The following is a 25,511-nucleotide window of genomic DNA, read 5'->3' as shown; positions in this document are numbered from 1 at the left end:
TGTGTTCTTCATATTAACTTCATCCTCGTAGGGCAGCAAACTGGATATTGAGTGCTACAGGTGTGTATGAATTAAGTGAGATTCTGGGAGACAGTCACTGGGACTGATATAATGGGTTCACATTGTCATCAGGGCTGCCTGGAGGAGGCAAGCCTTGTGAATTTTCATATATTTGAGAAGTCACAAGCTGTGCTGCCTTCAAGGAGGCAGTGGTAATTGGCAAGGTGTACAGGGCTCCCCCTGAAGGACAGAGCAGTTTAACAAGTCAACCCAGCACTGTGTTAACCTGGCTTGCTGTCATGTTTTTCAGTAACTATGGACCCAAACATGTTGAAAAGTGATGTCTTCGTTGACTTTTTAAAACTGGTACAGATGGTAAGCTTGCTCTTCTTTACTAAGGTTATTATTTCTTTGCAGAACATGTCTCTTAAACACGTGTGCACTGCATCTCCAGCCATCAGCCCCACAGAGCCTGGGCTTGGGTAAAAGACATTCACTTGGAGTACCTGGGAGGGTGGTTCCTGTTTTGTTCTTTCAGAGGATTGGATAGATTCTAGAATGGAAAATTAAGTGTGTCATTTGACCTTTAGCCCATTTTACCTAAGCAGGTACCTTTTCTCTGAAGCTTAAGCATTGTACATCTCAAACCTGGGTAAAAGAAAACCTTTTATCATTTAGGGCCCCTGTGACAGTTCTGGGACCTGACTTCTATAGTTAGAATTTCCATGTGTGCCATGGTGGAGACATCAAGGCAGCAGTAATAGCCATGGCAACTATTACTTGTGCAGTCTCTACTCCTAACTTTGTTGTAAATGGATATTGGGGAAAACAGTCTGAATGGGGATGACCTAAAGCAATTCCCTTTCCTCTGTTCTGTTGGTCTGAAGAACCACTGGCCACTTGCCCTGGTGAGGCTGGCACTTTACCAAGTACCTTTGTTTAGCACATCACTCATTCTAGGTGTACGTATGGGGGCATTTTTGCCCGCATGTATGTTCTTGACTGAATGGAAAAGCTCCAAAAAGATTGAAGTTGTACAATAATATGAAATTATTGAATTGGATCCCTAGCTAGGGAGGAATGATAACTTGATCAGATGTATTAAAAATGGCAGTTAATTTCATTTATTCAGTGGTTCAACTATGTTGGTATCCTCTCAGGTCCATGCAACCTGAGAAATGATCCTAAAGCCCCCCAATTGTGTAGTTGTTGATATTTTCACATATATTTGGTGGCTTAAAAAAATATGTTCTTTCCTTTTCTTTGAAACGTTTGTTGTTGAGTTGGTGATGGTGGTAAACACCCCCAAAGGGTATATGATAAAAGGAACTTCTGCTCCCACTGCAGATGCCTGGGTCCTCCTCACAGACAACTGTTTACAGTATGTGTTTCTCCTACAAGTTTCTGTGAATATATAAGCATTCATATGTTTTACCCATAAGCAAACCACCCAAGGTTTTTAGAACCTTGTTTTTTAAAATCTACATCTGGCAAATCCTTGTTAGCACACAGGGGTCCATTCGGCCTTGTTTCTGTCATTCTGTGTGTGTGTGCATTATAGTTTCTGCTTCCAGGGCTTTTTAAAAATTGTTCACGAGGTAGCAGTGTTTTGGAGCTCTGCTTTTTTTTTTTTTTTTTTTTTTTAATGATAATTTGGGAGCTTTCCTCTGATTGAGTTGTCTGAGTATTTTTCCCTTTATAACTGCACAAACGCATTCCCCCCAGCTGTGCCTGCTAGTTTCTTCTTGCTTCTTCAGATGAGATTTTCACTGTTGTAATGGCTTTATTTTTTTCCTCTTCCCTTTCTTCCATGAACTTTGCCAGCTTACTGTGATATCCTTTGTTGTCTTCTTTCTGGAGGCCTTCCTCTGATCTTTGAGGTCTTAGTTGAGAGAAGCCATATTTTAAATAATACATCATCAATGTATTGTGATGACATCATTTTTCAGGTATATGTTTTTCACCCTTAGTTGCTCTCATTTGTCTAAGTCCTTGCCAGCTCTTCTCAGGCAATTATATAATAGCTTTGAAAGGGGCTGGGCTTGGTGAGTCAGCTTTTTGCTGACAGTAGTGTTGGGGAGAAGGGGGGTTGAGCGATTCGAATCTGCTTGTTAGACTTCTGGATTGCGCCTCTTGCTTCTGGGCGCTGTCTCACTAACACTGCACTAAGGCCTGAGCAGGGAATCTAGCAGTGACGCAGTAGTGATGCTGAAAACCAGTCTCTCATGTTGAGATCTAGCATGTTTAGACTTTCCTGTGACTAAGCATCCTCTGGACTGGCTTAGCAGTTAAGGGCTCAGGTTTGGGAATGCGATGGCCCAGGTTCAGATTCTGGCTGCTCTCCTTCCAATTTGTGTGGTTTGGGGCAGTTTGCTTAGCCTCTTTGTACTTCAGTCTCCCCATCTGTACAAGGGGTGGAGAGTTCCTGTCTCATAGGGTTCTTTTGAGGATGAAGTGGGTCAGTACTCCTAAAGCACTGAAATGTCACCTGGCAAACGTTAACATTGATGAAGTCCTCACTACCATTATCAAGGCCAGTCTCTTTTTCTCTCCCCAGCCATGCTGAGATTGCTTTCAGCAAAGATGGAGTGTCTGTGCATGTCCAGCCCCCCTGCCATTAGGTCATGTCAGATGGGCCCAGAGCTGTGCTCCCAGACTCGCTGAGGCGCTTGTGACGACCTGCTTTAAGGCAGCTCGGCCCTACCTGACTCCTATGCACCCTGGTACCTCTGCTTCCTTCCCCACTGGCCAGGTCTTACATGCACTGCACTTGGCAGCCCCTCTGAAAACCCGGTGGTTTAAGCTTGGTGCCATCTGCAACTGCTTCAGAGATGATTTTCCTTCCAGTTGCTTTCTGTTTGCCTCTCAAAGGAGAACAGGACAGAGGTAACTTAATTCCTAAAATTGTTTACAAGGGAGGTTTACATTATGATTTTGAAAAGGAAATTCAGTATAAGTCAGGAAGGTTGTTCTATGCTCATTGTGCCCCTCCCTGCTTTCTGTGGTCCTTGATTGTCCATACATTGAACAAAGAGGTATCAAATGGCTGCTGTGAGGCAGGCACCCCCCAGCTCATGGACTTTGGGCAAAACTTCCCAAATAAATAAGCTACCCCTAAGTTCCCAGGTGCACAAAAGCCACTCCAGATACCTTCTCAGTCTTCTTTTTCTCGAACATGTTGTTCACACGAGGCTGTAGAACATTGTTGGTGAGACAGAAAAGTCACTGGGCAGATCACTGAATGTAATCCATGGTTATTGCCGGGGAATCACCACCTCGCAGGGCTGGCTCATGCCCAGCAAGTAGAAGAACAGCCTCCAGTCTCTGGGCAAGTCACACAACCTTAGAAATGTGAATATGTCCAGCCTTGCAGAAGCCCTTCTGAGGAAAGCCTTTATCACAGATGGCCAAGGCAAGCTGCAAAAATAAGAGGGGTTTGCCTCTACCGGGGCATTTAGTCTGGGTCCGGCCAGTGCTTTGTATGCGGTATCTCATCATCCCTCACAACTTGTTGAGGGAGGTGCCATTAGCATCCCTCTCCCAGGTTAAGTACCTTGTACAAGGACAAGTTGTTCGCATGTTACTTACATATCTTGTAAGTGGAAGAGCTGGGATCCAAACCCAAGGAGCCAGGAACCAGAGCCTCTGGCTCTGATGTCAGGAGGCATTTCTAGAGTGGTGGTAGCCCCTCTGGCCCTGCCCCACACGAGTCCCGTTTGCTTTGTGTGCCTAGCTGCCCTTGACTTACTTGGCTCTGTGCTTTTGCCCTGAGATGGCCTTTCAGACAAAGGGACTTTGAAAAGGCAAAACCAAAGTCTTTGAACTAAAGACCTTTTGATGTGCCTGGTTCTTATACTGTAGTGTTCTTAAGCCTTGTGTGAACAACATGCTCGAGGAAAAGACAAGACTGAGAAAGTATTTGGAGTGGCTTTTGTGTGCCTGGGAAGTTAGGGGTAACTTACTTATTTGGGGAGTTTTGCCCATCGTGGCTATGTTTGTGGAGTCTGGAAAGTGACTATTTCCCTATTTCCTCTTAAGAATGTTCCCCTTGTAGGCAAGTGGTTAGGGCCCATTATTAAGTGTGATGGAAATTTAGAGCTTGGCAAAACCAAGGATGGATTTTGTTGGATAAGAAACCTCAGGAATACACACTATGACTATCGGACATTCTTCTGCCTCAGAGCAGACTATCAATAAAGCACACTGATTTTCCTTGGGAAATTAAAGAATTTCTCAGGTTGTTAAATTCAATTTGAAAAGAATTATCACATGTTTAAAATGTGTTAAGGCATCCCATGGTATTGGAGGATTTCAGTGTTTCTTAAAAATGAATGCATTCAATTTTCTAGAGAGAATTGAGTGTTTTGATTCCTGATCCACCCTAGATCAAGAGGACAGCTTAGTTAAGGTTTTGTTTTTCTATAGTTCAAATCTACCAAGTTGGCTTTTTCCCTCTAATTGTGTTTTTTTATTGATTTTACATTTTATTATTTGTGTACATTCTAGTAAAATTGAAATATCACAAATAGAGCCAAATTGCTCCTTGATCACCACTCCCAACCTAGAATGTTTTACCTGTTGTGCACTGGCTACTACCTCATAATATAAAGGTTTTCTGATACCATTATTTCTCCTCTTTACCATATCACTCTAAAAATGTTTATTTTTTATCAAAGCAAAATGTACTCTTAGTTTTGAAAGTAGAATAGTGCTAAAAAAGGGTTATCATATAACCATCTCCTGCTCCACAGAGGCAATGGCTTTCCAATCTCTAGTTTTTTCTTCAGATATTTAAAAATCTGCATGACAATGATATACATCTCTAACTTTCTCTTGTTCTTCAATTTGTAGACATTATCCACTGACTGTCTTTTACAGGAGATGAGGATTTCAACTTTCTTGTATCACCTTCCATCGCCAACTTCTCCCTAATCTTGTATGTCACAATTAAAATGAAATCTTTAGTATTTTGATCATTATAAAATATAAATATTTCTTACTGCTGAACAAGTATTCATGATTGCCTTTAGTTTCTTGAGCAGTTTTGTTTTTCCTGGAGTTAAAATGGCATAATTTAAAAGCGAATAAATATGCTTAGTTGTCTTTAAACAGAGGACCCTTTCCAGGCGTATAGCAGTGCTGAAAAAGGAATTCTCCCCATGGTCAAACCAGTGAGGTTGTTTCCTCGGCGGTGATCTACCCAGAGTCTGTCTTTGTGTTGTTTAAGTTGAAGGAGACGCGAGTAAGTTTACCTCTGCTGGGAAGGAGCCAGTAGAGAAGGAGAGCTTAAGATAGGAGAGGGAAGGGTGGGCCTTGATAGTCAGTGGCACCAAGTACCCGAGGAAGGAGGACTGGGCACAAACTGGCATCCAACGGAGGAAGGCTGCCTCTTAAAGTGAATGTGAAAGAGAAAGATTGGGTGAGGCTACAGGTATTGGCCTAGGTTTATGAGTAGAAGTGGAGAAAGTCCCCTCTTGATGCTTCTTCTGTGTCTTGTAGGAGGTGAGTTCAGCTGTGGGGATGAGGCAGGGTAGGTCGATATGGTTAGAGTCTTGGGGAAAGTGGGCGAAGTTGAAATAGATTGTGAGTCAGAAACCCTTTGGCTGGAGGGAAGGAGGGAGATCGAGGGCCAGTTGCCAACCAACGTGTCTCATCCCAACCAAGGGCAGAGTTGGGTTGTCCTCAAACCTTCTGCCTCCCTTGATGTGGAGGTTACCCACTGAGAGCAGGTTACCTTAACTGAAACCAGTGCTGGCAGTAGAGATGGAAAGAGGATGGAGTCAAGAGGTAGTTTGAGATGTGAAATATACAGGAATTGATGAGATAGGAATGTTGAAAACATCTTCTGAATCTTAACTCCTTTATTCTTTATCTGGTGCCACAAATTAAAACAAAGATATATAACTTCCTGATTCCTGCTACTAACAACAATAAAGCTGCCATCTGAGTGTTTGTAATGAGTGTCTTTCCAAGCCCCATATATGTTGCCTCCTTGAATCCTCACCACAGCCCAGTGAGGTGGGCACTGTGACCATCCTTACAGTAGAGCTGAAGGAATGAGGTACACAGAGGGAAAGTACCCTCTCCTGGATTCCACGAGGTCATATACAGTGAGGAGGAAGGTAGGCTTAGATCCCACGCATCTCTTCTGTGCTTTACGTGCCGATTACGGCAACCAACCTCTCTCTAGTCTCCCATCCTCCAGTCAGTGTTCGAGGCCATTTTCACCATGCTGCCAGACAAATCTACAGAGTTTTATGACTGTTCCCATGCTTCTGTTTCCCTGACCCAGAACCACCATGGCTGCCTTTTGCCCTTTTAATAAAACCCTCAAGTGTCTTGATTTCAGGGCCATCTATAATCTGACTCAGTCTACCAATCCAATCTGCTTCCTCACTTTTCTTTTGCAGAAGAACTTAATAAAGGAACGTATTCATATCATTTTAATTGTTTATGTAATTTAGGTATCTTACTGCTCTGCAGTATGGTTTGAGTTGGGAGTTGCATGGAGGTAACATAAATTAATGCTAGGCTTTCCTTTAGAATCTTATCAAAAAGCAATGACATTTTTTTCCATTCATTTAGAGAGTTTTTCCCCTGAGGTAAGAGATGTTTGTGATTACAGGCCAAAAACCTTTAAGAATCCAAGCCCTAGGCAAAGTTGTATGTAGCAGGGACTATGTGCAACAGTCGTTCTGGGGAAGGCCTTACCTCTGATGGTCGGTATCTCAGCTCAGGATGGGTACTTGGGGGTCTTGCTGTGGTTCACCATCAGATGTCAGGTATCATGACTGCAGGGGAACCTGAGAAATCTTCCAAAACTCCCCTGGAAAGGTAGAAATGAAGGAACTGTGGCCTGATGTTGTGCAGGGAGCTCAGGGCTGTGCTATGGATGAGGGAAACCAGTGTCCCTGACATTCTGTAGAAGGGCTGGGAGTGATTCTCACAAGGTGTTGGGAAGTGAATTGTTGCAGCACCGGATGGCCTGGGAGGGAAACCTGGTAGGTGGCTCAGTATTAGCTGCTTCAGAGGTCAGTTCTGACAGGGAGAAGTCACAGGATTGTTTGACAGGTAACAAACACAGTGATCATTAAGTACCAAATTCACATCATGCAGACAGAAACCTGTTGTATGTGGAAGGAGGCAGCATGCCATGTACCTTATTTTGTTATTGTGGTAACATGTGGCCTTTGAACTTATCCAAACTTGGACACATTTAAGAGTGACAGAGTGCTATAATTATTACACTTGTATCAGATGCTTGGGCTGCTATAACAAAATACAGAGTGGTTTAAACAGCAAACATTCCTAGAACTGTGGGAAATAAATTTCTTTTTTGTGCATGCAAGGAGAGAAAGGAAGCTCTCTGGTGTCTCTGCTTAGAAGAGCACTAATCCTATCATGAGGGACATGACCCCATCTCACCCCATCATCTTCCAAATGCCCAGTCTCCATATACCATCACACTGGACATTATGGCCTCAACATAGGAATCTGGGGGGACCCAAATATCCAGTCTATAACAATGCCAGACAACATGCTCATTCTGGAACCTTTCTGGACCAACCAGGAAATATGTCTACCCTATTTAGAGCCCAAGCCCAAGAGTCATAAAGAGCTAGCCACGAATCCTGCCTCTGCCACTATCTAGCAGTGTGTCCTTAGGCAAGTTATTTAAACTTTGTGAACTTTTACTTCACCTGAGAAAGGGGAATTAATAAGTATACATATGCCTTACAGAATTGTTAGGGGAATTGAGTTACTTTATGTGAAGTAGTTAGCACAGAGCACAATTATCAGTACCATGATCTAACAGTTTATTTATATGTCATAAATACAGATATTTATTCATAAATGCTATGCTATATATACATGTGGCCTATTTATGAAGATATAATACATTCATAAACATATGTTGTTTTTTTGAACAAACCTTTTGAATTTGGAAAACAGAAGATTTTTCCTCTTCGAAAGCACTAAAGTTCAGAAGCACAGACACTTAGTAGTTCTAAGTATGTGGAGTGGATGGTTGGGGTGTTAACATGAAAAGTCAAAGCTTGCCCTTTGATAACAAAATTAGGAAGTATAAGCCTGTCACTAATGTGACCAGCCTTTGAGCTAACTGGGCGAGGTGATTGAGTCATTGGATCCCCGAGGTTCCCTGCAAGGCCTGATGCCTAATCTCATGTCTATGGATGTTGGGGTTGGGGGTCAGGAGGACTAAGGAAAGTGGACGCATTGTCTGCTGAGGAGAAATGGTCTCACCTGGTCAGCTTACCTGACTCCCTGCTCTGTGATTTCCGGACCATCTTCTGGTTGGTCATTTGGATCTTCTTTCCCCAGAGTCTGACCAGGGCTGAATGCAAATTTTCTAGTCCCTAAAAGGAGATTATTCCCACCTACTCTGTATTTCTATTTAGGAGGCTGAGATCACAGAAGGTGCTTTGAGTGGCTCTTTTCTCAGTTCTCCCTAGGATGACACGTAACCAGTGCCATGCTAAATGCCCAGGAGAGACGAGGACTCTGCATGCAGTGGATGTATTGGGACATTAGGGTTTTGTCCTGTTGTAGAATCTGTAATGAGAAAGGCTGTGGCTTGAATCGCCTCCCAGAGATAAGGCAGCTCTGTGGCCTGCAGGATCCTGTTTTGGGGGTGCTTAACATAGCTTACCCCCTAATCCTGCCACTAGCCATGTCTCCTCCTGCGGTCCTTTTCTCGATGATACCTGAGCACCAATCTCAGCTTCATGCTTCTCTAAACTGTGAAGGCCTTCCAGTGCCTCTAGCATGTCCTTGACTTTCTAGAACACTCCATCCAAGCACTTCACAGGTCCCCAGGTTTGCAGTTGCTTGCAGTGCACACATGTCACCTTGCAGAATGCATAAGCACAGGCAAGGCTGTGTTGAGCTGGGGGTGTCGGCCCTTAGCTGCCCACTTACCAGATAGCAACTTCTTCATTCAGGCCTCATAGTTTGCACACTTTGGATTTTTGCTGTAGCAGAGTCATAAATTACTGCATATTATGGGCTTTTAGGGATGCCTGGAAATATTCAAAATGACAGTTAAAATCTAAGATGATCAAGGGTCATGTAGATGATTTTATCAAAAGCATTTTTCCTAAAATGGATGCCTTGTTGTTTATTTGGAAATTATTCAAGCTGCATGTCCCTGCTTTGCCTCAGCCCCTCCTTACCCCCACCCCACCCCTGAAATCTCATCTCCCAAATCTCTGCCCTCAGCTCCCTTGTGCCTCTGAGTTCTGTGGCCTGCAAGGGACCGGGGAGAGGCAGCCGCTGACTGCTCCCCCTGCAGTGTGCCCCCCTGCTGGGTGCTGCTGGGGCTACTTACCGTGCTTTCCTTTTGCTTACAGGATACATTTAGTGTCACCACCAAGAGAGCCTCTCTGGATGTGTATCTGCCTGATGGAAGAAATATTCAAGTTGAAATTCTAACCTCAGACACTGCCGAAAGAGTCCTAGAGGTAAACTGTGTCTCGACTTCAGCTGCAGGACTGACTTTGGGAATCATTCTGTTTGAAGGCAGGGACTAGGATACCATTATCTTCTGGAAGCTTCCTGCCTGTCACCTTTTTCTAGATGACTTATTTATAGAGATGATGGGGTTTTCTGGGAGACTGACTGAGGAATCTCAGCTCCAGCCAGTCTTCAGCACCTCTTTGGTTCTGCTGTTCCCGCAGCACCCTTTCCAGAGATTTCTTAGGTCCTTCCTAAGGCTGCTGTCAGTTCTCTGGAAGTCAGCCAGCAATGTGCCCTGGAAATATGCAAAGCGCATTTTTATGGAATGCCCCAGGATGGGAGCAGGAAGGCGGGTGGGGCCCAGATGAGTCTGAAACAGGCTGTCCCTGGTGAACTGGTAACAGGTTCTGGCAGAGTCGATGGAGATTCCTCGAAGGCTGAGGGAGTTTTTCCTCCTCCCCCATTGGGAAAATCCCTGAAGCCAGCACCGCAGGAAGCCGGGGTCTGGGGCTGGACTGCCAGACCTGAGCTGTGGTCAGTTCTCCAGGGACTCCAAGGACGGGACCCAGAAAACGTCCTCCCCTTCTTCAGGTGGGGCCGTTTTCAGCTCTGCCTCCAGGCCGGGCTGCGGAGGGGGCACTGTCTTTTCATACCCACGCACTGCTCCCAGACGCTTTTCCTTTGGAGGGTTTTAGTTTCAGTCCTCCAGAGACACATGCAAGGGAGAATATAAATGTATGAACAGAGGATGTTGGAAAGTTTCTAGGACCTTTCCAAGGGCAGAAAGTTCTTGTGCTGGGGTCATGGTATCTGAAGCCCTGGGAGCTGGAACAGAAGCACTCCCTGTTGGGCTCCCCGCTCTCCAGCCTGCCTTTACCTGAGGTCTTGTCGGTCTTCCCCTCTGCATGGCCCTTCTTTCTAGCCTACATTCAAGCCCGCCTTTGCCCTCCTAGCCTCAGAAGAGCAGTCTGCGTCCCCAGATTGAGAGACAGCCCTTCCCTAGATGTTGGCTTTGTCCAAGAATGATTATTTTGGACCTTTATTCCTACTAAAGTTACCACACACAACCTTTTCTTGGCTCCTGTGTTGCTGACCTGTTTGAATGACATCAGCAGCCACTTGGGTGCTGAGGTCAGGCCTGGAGAAGTTACCCCCACCCGGCTCCTCTTCTCTCAGCCCTGAATCCCACTGACACTGTATCCCAAAGCTCTTTCCTATTCATCCCCTCTCCCCAGTTCCTCCTGTCCATCCTCACGCCCCTAGTCTGAGCCCTCATTTTTTCTCAGCTAGATTCCTATTGCAGCCCCAGAACTCAACTCCCTGCTTCCAGTTTTGCTAATCTTCTGTACTGGTTTCCAGATTGATCCTTCTAAAAAGCAACAAAGGGCCTTAATGCTTAATGCTTGAGGGAATTCATACCAAAAAAAACAAAAAGCCCCAAAGCACAAAACTAACAAAAACGTAGTTCCTTAAATTGCCCTCCTGGGACCTACAAAGCAGGTGACAGACACATAAGTGAAGGAGAAGAAGGACAGTAATGAGTGAGTGTGGGGACCACAACTCAGATACCTCTGGGGCCTGGCAGCTAGCTGAGGGTGCGGCTGTAGGATGTAAGAGCATTTGGGAATGGTTGGGCCTCTGGAGAACTGGAGAACACCTGCCCTGCCCCAGGACATCATTACCGACGTGTTTCTCACACACGCACTCACTGGCCCACCCAGGCAGTTGTTGGCTGCTGGTAGGAGTCTGGGGTCTCTTCATCTGCTGGGACAAGGACAAGCCTGGATTCAGATGATAGCTCTGCCATATTGTAGCTGTGAGTGTGGGTAAGTTACTTAACCTTTCGAGACAATATCTGAGTAATTACAGAAGTAGCTCATGTTTTATCAGTAGTGGCGGTTATGGTGATTTCTCATTGTTTTTTTTGGTACTGGAAGGGGAGTGCTCGTAAGTATTGAGTAGGGCAGTAAGTTAAAGATTTCATAATACCATCTGTTTTGTTGAGTTTCCCTGGTAACTAATAAATAGTTCAGTGTAATGAGGTACATTTGTGATCTCAGAAAAATGTACTTTCCCTCTTCCAATTGCATGGGTTTGTGAGAAATTAAAACCCAGGACACTGACATCATTAACATCAGGTAAATTTACCTAGAGAATCTACTCCTGAAGTGTTGTTTTCTGTGAAAGGTAAAGTGAGTGTTTGCCAGGCAGAGATGAGAATTAGGGACCAGGAAATTCTCTAGTTTGCATACAAATGTCATTTAGATTTTGTAATTAAAACTCGTTGTTTATACCCCCTCAGGCTTGCTTGTCACCAAACTCACTTTGTTTCTCCTGTTTACCTCACCTCTATCCTTCTGGGCTCTTTAAGGATCAGCTACAAGCTAAAATCTCTTTGCCATTATTTATGCATTTGTAGTGATATAGTTTTATTGGTGGTATTTGTGTTTTGAAACATCATTTTTAACCTGTACTATGAAGGAAATTTTATTGTGTCTCTTTTTGTTGACCTTACTCCTCTCAAAAGGTGCTTGTATGTGTGTCTTTATAAATTATAAAATGCTTCTTCATCTTCCTTTTCCCATGCCTGAAGGACTCAGAGCAGACAGAAATCAAATTTGAGTGGCCATGAGTCATGTTTCTCCAGGAAAATGTGTCTTTACAATTTGTACCTACCAACACACACTCAGCTCTACACACCAAAGGGCAAAGGGAGGAGGAATAAGGTAGAAAGACAGAGAGTGGGGGGAAACATTGAGTAAAAGTTGTGAAAGTTCCCAGACTCTTCTTGATTTTTAAAGCTTTACTCAGGGCACCCACTCATACCATCCACCTAATGAGACCATCTGATGAGGTAATTTACAGATCTCTGACAAGGAAAGTACCCCTTTGAGCCTGTATTTGTGCAGCTGTCACTTTGACAACTTGGAGCCATGGTTAAAATGTCAGCTCATGCACAGTGCCTTACAGACAAATCCAGGAGAGTTACAAAGGTGATCTAGGAATCCAGACGAGGCATGCAAAGCAGTCACTCAGGAGTCCAGTCTCAAAGAGGGTGGAGAGGGGAAGAATCTACAGTGGTTAGAAGTTCTTGCTAAGGGAAGATGAATGAATGTAAAATGTTACAAGGTTACAGCTTCATGACCCACTGGTGAAAACAAAGCCATTGGTGTTGAAATGAAAGCCATTTGATATAAACGTCAGAGAGGAATATAAAATGACAGCAGCCTGTGCCTGCAGACCTGAGGTTTCACTGAGCAAACACCGTAGTAAATTAGACTTGACCATAGTAGAGTACGTCAGAAACAGGTCTGGGATATCAGAGGCAGACAGTAACTTGTGCAGTTTATATGCCAGCCAACTGGGGAAACTGTGTCTGATAATCCCACCCACAGGAAAGTAAATTGGTGAGTGGGTCCCAGGGGCAGTTATCATAGGACAGATGTGGGTGGAGAATGACTGCTGCCCTCCAGTGGGCAATAAAGACAGAAATGATCCCAGAGATGCCTCTGTATCTGAGGTGGGACAACCAGCCTGAGCTGAGGCCAATTCATGCCCATTGTGTTGGAACTGGATTTCACTTCTTTCAATCTAATTTGTTTTTATTTCTAAGTGGTTTTTTTTTTTTTGAGAGGGCATCTCTCATATTTATTGATCAAATGGTTGTTAACAACAATAAAATTCAATATAAGGGGGTCAATGCTCAATGTACAATCATTAATCCATCTCAAGTCTAATTCTCGTCAGTCTCCAATCTTCTGAAGCATAATGAACAAGTTCTTACATGGTGAACGAATTCTTACATAGTGAATAAATTCTTACATGGTGAACAGTACAAGGGCATTCATCACAGAAACTTTCAGTTTTGATCACGCATTATGACCTATAAACAATCAGGTCAAATATGAATATTCGTTTGATTTTTGTACTTGATTTATATGTGGATCCCACATTTCTCCCTTTATTATTATTATTATTATTTTTTTAAATAAAATGCTGAAGTGGTAGGTAGATGCAAGATAAAGGTACAAAACATAGTTTAGTGCTGTAAGAGGGCAAATGTAGATGATCAGATGATCAGGTGTGTGCCTATGGACTAAGTATTAATCCAGGCTAGACAAGGGCAGCAAAACATCCACGGATGCAGAAGATTTCTCTCAAAGCAGGGGGGGTGAGGTTCTGAGCCTCACCTCTGTTGATCCCCAAATTCTCACCTGATGGCCCCCCTGCGACTGTGCCTGTCTTAGGTTGTTCCTCCCTTGAGGAATCTTACCCGTCTTGGCTAACCAGTCATCTTCCGGGGCCATACAGGGAAATGTAAAGTTGGTCTAAGTGTTTTTTTTTAATGACTGTACCATTTATAGATTCATAAAAGATTTAATGTTCCCATTCCATTAAAGCAATTTTAATTGATGGCAGTTTTGCATTCTGCATGTCCCAGGAAGCATGATGGACCCTCCTAAGTTTTCCCCTTTTTACTTGTCTTTAATTAAAGGTGGTGTCACACAAAATTGGACTGTGTCGAGAGCTGTTGGGCTACTTTGGCCTGTTTCTCATTCAGTTTTGCCAGGAGAGCAAGCTTTCTGGTAAGGAGGGAAGGAATGCAAGGCAGCCAGGAGCCAGTGTAGACAAGTGTGGGCAGGCACTCAGCCCAGGAGACACAGGGTCACAGCTGAGGGGCTGGTCACACCCCTGCTCGGGGATCTCCCCAGTGTGTGGTCCCTACTACTGTGGATCAAAAGTTTGGGGATGGGAGGTTGTATTTGTGTTCAGGATGAGTCAGGGACTAACAGCTCCAGAGAGGTAGCATGGACAGGAGCAAGGTCTTTCCAGCACTGCACTTCCTCCTGTGCTCTAGTCCCAGTCCTGATGTCCTTGTCACCCTTGCCTCTGGCTGCTAACCATCAGCCATGCCACAACCCCTTGTGAATGGAGTGCTAGATGCCACACATCAGGATAGCCCATCACACCAGCATTTCACCATCATTTGTTAAGGAATATTTGCTACAAAATGTGGATGATTTAAATAAGTTCTTAGATTCTTAAAAAAATATGAGATAGTAAAAGAGGGCAGTACAATTCACATAGCTTTTTTTTCTACAGTACATTTCCAGATACTACAATGTTTTAAGCTGTGAAATGGTATTAGAATCTCAAAGTAGCTTACATATGTCCTCAAGAAGATGTGCAGAGGTGGTTCTGAGTTGGAAGTTTAGGGGTTTGTGTTGGCTTGGCCACTAGCATGTGTGGTGTGCCGGCTCGGCCACTAGGGTGTCTGGGGTGCTGGCTCAGCCGCTAGGATGTGTGGGGTGCTGGCGAAGGCACTAGGCCTCTCTGGGCCTCAGTTTCCTCATCTGCATCACAGTGTAAAATATTCCCTATTCAGTGCTGGTATTTTGTGAGGATCAAATGCTATTTATTTTTGAATGAACTTTACAAAGTTAAAAGTTATGTGCAAATGGAAAGAATGTTATTGCGATCTTACTCTTTCCAATAGTAGTGCTTTATTTTCTCATTTTAAAGCCACTGTGTGTAACCTGTTTGTACTGCTCCCTTTCCCCTTTCTTTAGTCATGAAAAAATTGGTGGACTTTGAGCTCCCTTATGTTAGCCTTCGAAGTTCTGAAGTGGAAAACTGCAAGGTTGGCCTCAGGAAGTGGTGAGTGAGCATTCATTGTGTCGGCAGGTATTTGAGGACTTCTTACCATTGTCCGTCAGGACTTGTCAGTCTCACCATGTCGGCTCACAGGCCAAGAGCCAGAGAGAAACCAGGAGCTTGGGGAGCAGTGAAGAAGAGAGGGAGGAAATGAATCAAAATATTGGTCCTGGGCTCAAGTAAATATTTGAGGGATATTATCATGAGCATGGCAACCATGAGGGTAAAGCTTAAAAAACAGCCTGTTGGGGTGGGGATCGAAGCAGGTAATGATGAGGAACTGCTGGCAGTGGAGTTATGCTGGAATGGGTTACTGGTAATGGAAGGATCTCAGCAGCTCTGACTCATCTCTTGAACTGTGGTATTCCCTGAAGGCATAGGGCGGGCTCAGCCAACTTGCAGTGAATTTGACTCTGAGTATTCAGCCTTCCTAAAGGATTCTAACATAAATGCATATATACCAGGACTGGCCATATTCCAAAGTCAAAGGACACCTTGCAGAAAATAGTATCATTGACCCCAGAAGCAAGGGGCCTAATGGAGAGCAAACAGAGAATAACAAGAAGCAGGACACTCCCCCACCCCACACCCTACACACGTCCTGTAATCTGTAGTTCCCAGTGCTTATTACCATGGCTTTATGGGATTGCTTCTTTGGTTATTCTGTAGTTATTCTGTAATCTGAGCACAGAAGCTATAACAGAAGACATTTAGAAATCTAGGAATAGTAGTTAGCTTGACCTTATGATGCCTTGCTGGAGCTCCAATCTGTAGTTTTGAGTTTTGAAAGGCTATTTCCAGCAAGGCCAGAAGTTTGTATTACTGGTACTCCAAAATATTCTGAGAAGTTGTCAAAGTCTGTGGCACAGAACCCTGAGAAGGGGAAAAGGAAAAAGCTTTAGCAGTTCCAGGTAAGAGTTCATAGAGTAGCTGTTCTTCTAACAGCTGATTGTTTGAGTGGGTGGCTGAGCACAGTTGTTCCTGGGCTCAGAGTACATGAATCTAAGCCCCAGCACTCTCAGAGTTTAGCTGAGTAATGTTAGCCAAGTTATTCAAGCTTTCTAAGCCTTGGTTTCTTTTTCTGGAAAATGGAAATACTAATCATAGAGTCAGCCTCATGCAATTATTGTGACAGTTACATAAAGACATCCCATATGCTCAATAATTCCCTCCCACACAAGGGCCCCTGAGGTGCATGGGAAGAATAGCTAAATGGGTATAAGCAGGAGTGCTTCAGTTGCTTCTCCCCATCCCCCAGCATGACGTTGATCCTCGAGGAACATTTTCATCCTTTCCCTAGTGTGCGACAGTCTCATCAGGCTATTGACTCTGCATTTCTGAGTACAGATCTACACAGTGATCCTTCTTACCTCTGCCTTCACACTGGTTCTAGACCAGCCAGAGTGCACCCTTTCCTGACTTTTTCTGTTAGTTCTTAGCATGCTACTATGCCTATACAGTAACAGTAATTTCAGCTCATCCCAGCAATTCTGGATTTGTTAGACAGACATGGAGCCTTAGCTCTTTGCAAGATCCAGAGGGCCACCTCTGAATAAGACCCAGCCCCTGGGCTCAGAGGTCTGCACACATGATGTCAAGATTAATTTGATCAGAACAGTGATGAAGGTAAATTCAGGGTGCTAAGGAAGCACAGGGGATGGGTTGCTCACTTAGGCATGGGGAGGAGGGCCAGAGGAGGGGCATGAGGATGAGGCTTGCTAGGAGAGGCAGGGAAGTCAGGGAAGGAGGTCGGCGAGGGGAATGGTCTGCCACAGTGAGGGAGAGGAGAGAAAACATGGTTGGAATGTAGAGTGTGGGAGGGGAGGGAGTAAGAGGTGGAGCTGGAAATGAAAGCTGGGTGTCCCATGAGGGGTCTTGGAGGCAAGCTGGATAAACGGTCGAATTCCTGGAAGTCCGAAAGGTTATTTGGGAAAGATCACTCCAGTTAGAATGTGTAGCCAGAGATTGAGGGAACAGGACTGAGGCAGAAAGCCTGATGAGGAGGTTCCTGGAGCAGCTCACGGCAAGAGAGGAGGGTTGGCCGGGATTCGGGCGGTGATACGGACATGGGGGTGGTCAGGTTAAATGTCCCAGGTACTGTGGATGGGGAAAGGCATGCGGGACTTGGTGTCCAAGCTTGGGGCTGAGTATGAACAGGATGTGGAACATTCCCCTAAAGCTTTATTTTTTGCATCTTTACTCTCAGAGCCCACCTGGCAAGAACTCAAAGTATAAAGGAAATAGGAACTGGAAGAGGTCGGGGGACAAACTGAAAGCTAGGCACGTAGAGAGGTGTGGCTTTGTTAGAAAAGGGTCTTGGTCAACGTGCAGAGGGCCACCCCTTCAGAGAGCACTTGCTCCCAGCTGTGCCCATTAGCCATGTCATGAACTAACTTGTGGCTCCTGAATTACACAGGTACATGGACCCATCCCTCGACTCCATGCTGATGGACTGCAGAACAGCTGTAGATTTGATCTATATGCAGGTGAGGGAACCCAAGAACACTGAGATGCCATATATTATAGGCCATTTGAGTTTGAAACCATTAGAAAAATTGTAATAGTTAAGAATTCTATTTACATATCTAGAATAGGCAAGTTCACAGAAGCAGAAAGTAGAACAGAGGTTACAAAGGCCTGGGGGAGAGAAGGAGTTACCAGCGCACCCAGAATGTTTACTAGGGATGATGGGAAAGGGTCAGGTATAGACAGTGATGATGGTTGCACAACATTGTGAATGTTTTTAGTGCCATTGAATTGTTTACTTAGAAATGGTTAAAATGATAAACATTATTATATTTTACCACAGTAAGAATAAACAAGAATTTAAAAAGAAATAAAGCTCTGGGGTAAAACAAGAACTCTACCTCCATTTTAACAATCTCTCTGAAATTGCAGCTGACACACCATCATCTAGGTTCACGTACATGAACCCAGAAAGGATATCCCTGATAATTTAAAATCACATGTGGTCCCTAAATCTCACTTTAGCACACCCTTCTTTTACCCTGAGTCAGCAAGTAGCATACATGCACGTAAGGCCAGGTTCATGGACACATGACCTGTGAAACTGCACTGGGCCCTGTGCTCACAAGGGCCCCACACTTGTTTAATACTCTGCTGTCACCATCTTGGAATTCTCAATTTTTGAACAAGGGATCTTGCATTTTCATTGTGCATTAGACACTGCAAATTATGTAGTTGGTCCTGCCTACCCCTACCCCCCAGACCCCAGAGAAGTAAATTTAGAGTTTGGCCTCCTTCCCTTTCCCTGCCTCTGATGGAGCTTCTGCTGCGCAGATGCTGTCACCATGGTACACCTCCAGTTACCCCCCACCTCTGTTCCCCCTCCTGCTTCACCAGCTCCCCAACAGTGTTCACCCTCACCAAGTCAGCATCTTCAGAGGCCTGATGCTTTCTGAGGCCTGGCTTGACAATTCTGGGAGGAAGGTTTGAAACATTCTTTTAAGGATCCATGAGAATATCCCATAGTCTGTCCCCAGGCAGCAGGCAGAGTGGTGGGGCCCTCTCCCTGTTTCAAGCCCCCCAAGGCTCTCTGTCTCACTCAGATTCAACTCCAAATCTTGGCATACTTGCTTTATTTTCTTCTTAGCATTCCCATCATTTAGCATTATAAATGCTTTTGGAGTGGTTTCTTACGCAGCAATAACTAACTGAGACATAGCTGTTCATCTTGATTTCCCTTTAGTTGAGCTGTGTGTATTGTTGATATATTACATGTGTTGAGCCTCATTGTCTTTCAGAATTACTTTGAAAAGTTCACACTGTGATTCTGAATTGAATGGGAGTTATCATTTATACAGAAAAACAAAGAGTGGTAGGGTTCTCACTTATATTAGTAGAGCAAATGTTCGTCTTTGACCACAGTTCCATATTTTCTTGCAAAGCAACAGCCAGGCACTTTATGTACCCTGAGAGAGGGAACTGTTCTGTTTTACACTGAGATGTATGGAAAAGGATGCCTAGGACAGGCTGAGTAGTGCAGCTGAAGGCAGGAGATGTCACCAAATGCCTCAGAAGAAAGGAAAAGCAATTACCAGCCAGGAAAGGTTGGCATGGCCAGTTCATGCACTGCACAGGACTGCCATGAGGCACTGTGTCATAATTTAATTGGCAGTGATTTTGCTTAGTGTCACACAAAAGTGGCTCCTCCAATGCATTTCTTTCTTCTTTTTTAAAAAACTTGAATGACATTAACAAAATGGAAGATTGCATATAAATGTATAAATTTCTGGATTTTCTCAAAAATATTGAGGCTTAATCAATTCTGAGCCTGCATTTCAGCAGGGCCACCATTGGCATGTATAGTGACTTAGTGAAAATTAGGCCTGCTTTTCCTCCAGGTGGGCCTACCCTCATGTCAGGGCCTGTGGCTTGGCAAGGGGAGCATGGGTAGATCATTAGCCTCATTAGTCCCCCAGTACCTCCTCTGCCAGTGCCCTTGTGCCGAGTCCAGCCTACTCGCATCTCTGGCACGCTTCAACCGGCTGGGGCTGCATGATTGACGCCTTGTTAAAGGGTGCTCTCCATTTCTCACTGCTGTACCCTCTCTGGAGGGTACTAGAATATGTGTGATTGAAGCTCCTGAAAACCATGGCTTATGTGATTTCACTCAACTTAAAAAAGTAGGTTCTACCTAATTCTCCATCAGCCAGTCTTCAGGAAACCATAAAACTGAGTAGAGACATATGTCTACAAACTTGACTCCCATTGTCTGGAGTGAGGTACTGTACATAATATACTTGAGTGATGACTTGTGAACCTATAATCAGGGTCAAATCTTTTCAAAGGTAGTGAGAAAAAATATGCACCTCTGATGGAGGATATTTAAATCTCTGTTTGAGAGTCCTGGGTCCCCTAGTGATGAATGATGTATCTCTGGTTTGCACCTACTGCCATAATTGCTGTTTATCTTCTCTATTTAGCCATGTTTTCTCTTTGATATCATTTTCCTGTGCTAATCATCCTTACAGTTATAGTCCCCTCTAACATCGAGTAGAATTCAGGAAAGAAAAGGGTTTTTAGTTCTTCATGTCTGTGTTGATTCCATTTTGGTATGATATATAGTTTCAGTTTTGAGAACAGCTGTGGACCAGGAGAAAGTCTTAGGGTGGGTAGCTGCCTACACATGAAGGATTTAGAGGCTTGGACAAGGGTAGGAGGGCTTGGTGTAGTGGTCAGACCTGGGTTTTAATCCCACTCATGCCACTTACTTGCTAGTTGTCTTGACAGTCATAACCTCTCTGGACCCCAGTTTACCCACCTATAAAATGAGGGTAATGTAACCACTCCACAGAAACATTTGAAAAAAGTCAATGGGAAAGCCTGTCTAAAACAGGTTCTCAACAAATATTAACTCTTCTCTCTAAACCCATCTGCTTCTCCCCAAACTGAACAGAAATGTCAAAAACTGCGTTTGGCTTTTCATTCTCCTCTTGGAGGTAATACATAACCTGCCAATATCACTGAGGGACGCAGCACAGACTTACCGTCAGACTAAGGTACAAATAAGTGCCTAATAATTGTCAAGGCATTATTGGGCCTTTTCTGGATGTGAGACATTGGATAAGATACACTGAGGTGAAGGATACAGTTTTCCCTTGAGGGATTAACATCCGACTGAGGACTGGTGGAAAACTCTTACAGCATAATAAATAAAAGCCACACAGGCTAATTGTGCCAATTTAAATTTACACAGAACTTGTTACCCCTAAACCTTGCCAGCCCTGAATATTACACGTTTTAGTCTTTGCCAAGTTGAGGTGCAATATATTGTTCTTAGATCATTTGAAGTTGAATATATATTTGTTATTTGGAATTTCTTTTTGCCAATTACTAACACATATCCTTTGTCCATTTCCCTTTTAGGGATGTTTATATTTTTTACTATTGCTTTATATAAACAATATTAACTCTTTACCACATGTCAGGTGGTCGTTTTCCTTGGTTTGTCATTTACTTCTTAGTTTTATTCTTGGTAGTTTTTATGTGCAAAAGTTTTATATTTTCATGTAGTTATATATTCCTTTGTAATGACATTTTGTCTTTGTAACTTAAAAATACATTCCCTACCTCAAGATCAGGTATTTATTATTTTCTTCTGGTTCTTTTCTTTCTTTTTTCTCATTGAAATCTTTGCTCCATCTGAGTTGGTTTGATTGGGTGGTGTGGGGCAAGAGCTGACTTTTAATTTCTTTCCCAAGTGCTGCCAGTTGTTCCCAAACTGTTGAACAGTCTCTTTCTACACCCACTAGTTTAAAAAGTAACCTTTATAATATGCTAACTCTCTCTCTATATATGTATATCTCTACTTGGGGCTGTTTTTATAGCCTTTCATATATGAGTATGTTTTTGTCAGATTAATTCACATCTGCTAAGTCTGCTAATTTTATACCTTATGTTGTTTCTAGGCAATTCAAGACATTGAAAAAGAATGGGCCAAACCCACAGAGATGCAGAAGCAGAAATTAGAGGCTCTCCAGAAAGAAGACAACCAAACAAAGGTGAATCAAATACTGCATGAAGAAAACTCCCTTGGGAGGGAGTTAAAGAAACATACTGGAGTTGAGCTATTTCAATAATTTTTTAGTAACCTGTCAAGCATAGAAAATTGAGCTCTTTTAAAAAATGAGAATAGCTTTATTAATTTTTCTGATTATAAAATTAATACTTGTTGTTTAAAGATTCTAACAAAATACAGGCAATGTATTGTGAGTCTTTTGCCAAGTTAATACAGACTCTCAACATGACTTTTTATGACCAGAGAGTATTCTGTTTTATAATGATGTTATCTCTTTACTAACCAATTTCCCATTATTTGCAGTCAGGTAGTTTCCAGCTTTTGCTGCTGTAAGTCACTTTGGCAGCAAGCACCATGAGGTCCAGGACTATGTCCAAGTTATGCATGCCCTGTGGATTCCCAACAGTTGGCATGGTTCATGGCTGAAGGTCCCTGAACACTGCAGCCAACATCCTCTGACTTTGAGTACATGTTGTATTATTCCTTAGAAAATATTCCTAACCATCTATTTTTAAAGCTTCCGTAAAGTTGGCACCAAATTACACTCCCCTGTCCCCAAGCAATGTATATGAGTCTGACAGACAAGACATATTTTAACAGAAGAAATTGGCCTCTGGTTCATTGTGTTGACTTTTTTTCCCCTCTTTTTGCCAGTGTTCACCTCTACAGCATTGATTTTGGACAAGATGCAAATGAAATTTAGAGGACTCATTTATATTTAGGTTGATATAGAAAGTAATTCTTCAAAGGGTCAGATATCTGGAGACTCATTTTATCGATGGGCTGTAAGAAAAAAAAAAAAAGGAACTAAGAAAGGGAAGAGCGTACTGCCACAGTTTAGTATTTTCTTTCTCCTTGGTATTACACCAGAGTTTCATCATAAGAATTTTAGACTTCAGTTTCTCTATGTGTTTTACGTTTTGACAATTATAGTGTCTATTTTGATGGATGAAATACTGCTGTTATTTGATTGAGTGGTGTGGGGCAAGAGCTGACTTTTGGGTACAATTGTTGGGTACAATTACAAATTCTAAGTACATTCCTGCTCTATAAAGTCTTAATTCAATAGTTTAGTAATAATATTGTTTTTACTGTGTGCTGTGCTCTACCAAAATTTGTGGTTATGTTTTTTGCCACAAAACAAATTTTATTTTCTATGATGATCATTTTACCTGATTTTAACATACTGTCTGTAATGATGGTCTTTAAAAAACTTTACTTTGAGTACATAATTAGATTCAAATTAACTGATTTTCTCTTGAAACATCTAAAGATAATGATATAAAACCAGCATTATTTAAGTGTATGCGAAGCTTTTCCTTTGCTAATGGAGCCAGCATATTAACAACTATTGCTTTACTTGATAGACACATACAAAGAAAACTTGGAATTGAAAATGACTGAAATTAGTTCAGAGAAGCAGTCATTTGATCTAAATCAGAGATAGGTTAACTATGGCCTGTGGGCCACTGTTTTCATAAATAAAGTTTTATTGGTACACAGCCATGCTCATGCATTTATGTATTGTCTAAAGCTGCTTTTGTGGTAGAGGGGAGTAGTTGCAATTGAGGCCATATGCCTGCAGTATCGAAAATACTTACTATATGGATCTTTACAGAAAAGTTTGCCAACCCCTGATATAGATTAAAATATATGGACATACTTTCTGCAGTTATACATGTTAAATTATCTTTTTCAGGTGCAGTCTTAAAAAGAACTAATTTTCTTTTTTTTTTAAAGAACGGATTTTCAAGGAGATAATCCTTGTAGATTTCTGTCTTCTAGTTTTCATATAATTAGTAATATCACTACACCTCCTGTTGAAAGACAAACGCCAACGAAGATTTTGAGAGTTATTCATCACCAACTTTCTTCAGAAATGCAGCATAACTCTTAATTAAACACTTGCATCTTTTTTTTAGAGCATATCAGCCAAAAGTTCATTACAAAAAAATTTTAAATGTTTTACCAAGCAATAAAGCAAGCAATTAAAGATTCAAACCATGTAATAAATAATAAACTATTATAGCAAGTACATGAAACTACCTTATATGCTCTATGGCAAGATTACTCAGCCCCTGCCCAATCCCTGCACAGGTAGCATTTACTTAAAACCTGTCATTTCTGATGTTTCTCACTAACCCAGCAGGAGGCCCTGCAGCTTAATTCATGTGTGTGCTAAGTCGGGTGCCTAGGTCCAGCCCTGCGAGCTGGCAGAATATGTGGCTGGGGAGGGACAGCAACCTCAAATATCACTCCCACCTTGTACTAAGGGTCAGCGGTCCCTCATCACATATGCCTCAACATGTCTCACTTTATTAGAGAGCACTGTGTGTAGTCCTTGAAGGTGAGAAAAAGTACCTTGCTTCAGAAAAGGATCATTAATGAGCCAGATTGTCTCTGGGTTCTTTCTGACCCAACCATGTGGAAAGTGAGGACTCCCTTCTCTGCACACATATCTCACCCACCATCAGGCAGGACCCTGGTGAAAGCTGGAAGAACAAGGGGAGGATCCCAAGCTGGTATCAGCTTTTTAAATGCAACTGTTTAATAACACTTTGTTAGAAAGTGAGAAGTCTTAGGTAGATGTTGGGACAGGAGTCTGGGACCACAGGTGTGAAGTGTAAGTATTCTCTGTTCTTAAATCACATCAGAAGCAGAGGGAAAAGCTAAACCTTAAAAGTCACATTAAGGTGTTCCCTTGATACTCTTGGGCTATCTGTAACTACTTAAAGAGCAGACTCACTCTTGCTCTCATTTCATTGCTTTTGGAAAAATCAGTTTTCTCACAGTTCATACCATGTAAAGAAGCCTATAAAAATTAACTATTTTCCTTCTACATTGATCTCAGCTTAGTTTTTTAAAAGATGGTGTTTTTAAATGTACACATTTTGCTTGTTTTACTATCACAATCTGCTGAGACAGAATCATATCTACTTATCCATTTGATTCACTCTATTCTTTTCTCTACTCATTATTCATTCATCAAATATTTTCATTCCCACTGCTTACACCAAGCACTATGCCAGAAGCAGGGACACTATGTTGAATAAGGCAGAAATGGTCCCAAGCCCTAGAAGGACATATCAGAAACTTCCCCAGGCCTTATTGTCGGAGAGCACAAGGGGCATTGTCTTCATTCATGTTGTCCAGAAGAAAAAGTTGCTTTCACTCAATTCCACGTATTTTACTGGAATGGCAGTAGCTTCTGACATGAGGTCCCAACATCTACCTAAGACTTCTCACTTTCTAACAAAGTGTTATTAAACAGTTGCATTTAAAAACTGTCTTTTAATCTGCCTCAAGAGGTCTTTTGCTTCCTCCTGTTCCCCACCCCTGCCCTTGGAGCAGTATTTGGAGCTGTCCCAGGATGTACGGCACTATGGATATGTGCAGCTGGACCCTTGTGTCTGTGACTACCCGGAACCGGGATGTAGCGTTGTTCTTTCTGTTGGCAATCATGAGATCAACTGCTGCGTGACCCTGCCTGATAACCAGACCCAGGATGTCATTTTCCATATAAACAGAGTGAAGTGCTGGCAGGTCACTTTTCTTGTGAGTATCCTGGCATTGTGCCTTATCTATAATTTAAAGTCTCTATCTATGATTAAAAAATTCTGTTGTTTTTGGATGACAAAGTTGGCCCTATGGAGATAGATCTACTGTTTGAATCAGTACCTTCAGTGGACTGGCATCTAAGCCACGTTAAGTGGTAAAACCTATCTATTGTTGGCTACAACTTCTCCGCCTATGGCAGTAGAGATGCCAATCTTCCCACCTTTCAACAATAGGTTTCTCTACTGCTTGAAGGGTGGCTATAGCATAAATAGTAGCATAT

At 42.9% G+C, this 25,511-nt stretch overlaps 1 protein-coding gene across 6 annotated transcripts in view; it reads left to right on the top strand.

The window, feature by feature from the left end:
* The window catches only part of SNX31 (sorting nexin 31), a 61,761-nt gene that overhangs the window by 12,877 nt on the left and 23,373 nt on the right, over window positions 1-25,511 (top strand). For 4 of the 6 annotated variants that reach the window (XM_073229896.1, XM_073229894.1, XM_073229895.1 and 1 more), the window contains exons 4-10: window positions 311-375; window positions 9,372-9,482; window positions 13,973-14,063; window positions 15,048-15,135; window positions 17,549-17,618; window positions 21,564-21,656; window positions 24,980-25,228. In XM_073229896.1, coding sequence (XP_073085997.1) covers window positions 311-375; window positions 9,372-9,482; window positions 13,973-14,063; window positions 15,048-15,135; window positions 17,549-17,618; window positions 21,564-21,656; window positions 24,980-25,228 — 767 coding nt within the window. The remainder of the gene's footprint in view (window positions 1-310; window positions 376-9,371; window positions 9,483-13,972; window positions 14,064-15,047; window positions 15,136-17,548; window positions 17,619-21,563; window positions 21,657-24,979; window positions 25,229-25,511) is intronic. The other 2 variants (XM_017644917.3, XM_073229897.1) reach the window with 2 other exon arrangements.

Source organism: Manis javanica, chromosome 2 (assembly GCF_040802235.1).
Source record: "Manis javanica isolate MJ-LG chromosome 2, MJ_LKY, whole genome shotgun sequence".
NCBI lineage: Eukaryota > Metazoa > Chordata > Mammalia > Pholidota > Manidae > Manis > Manis javanica.
Note: the sequence above shows the minus strand (reverse complement) of the source record. Positions and strands in the feature narration are given on the sequence as shown.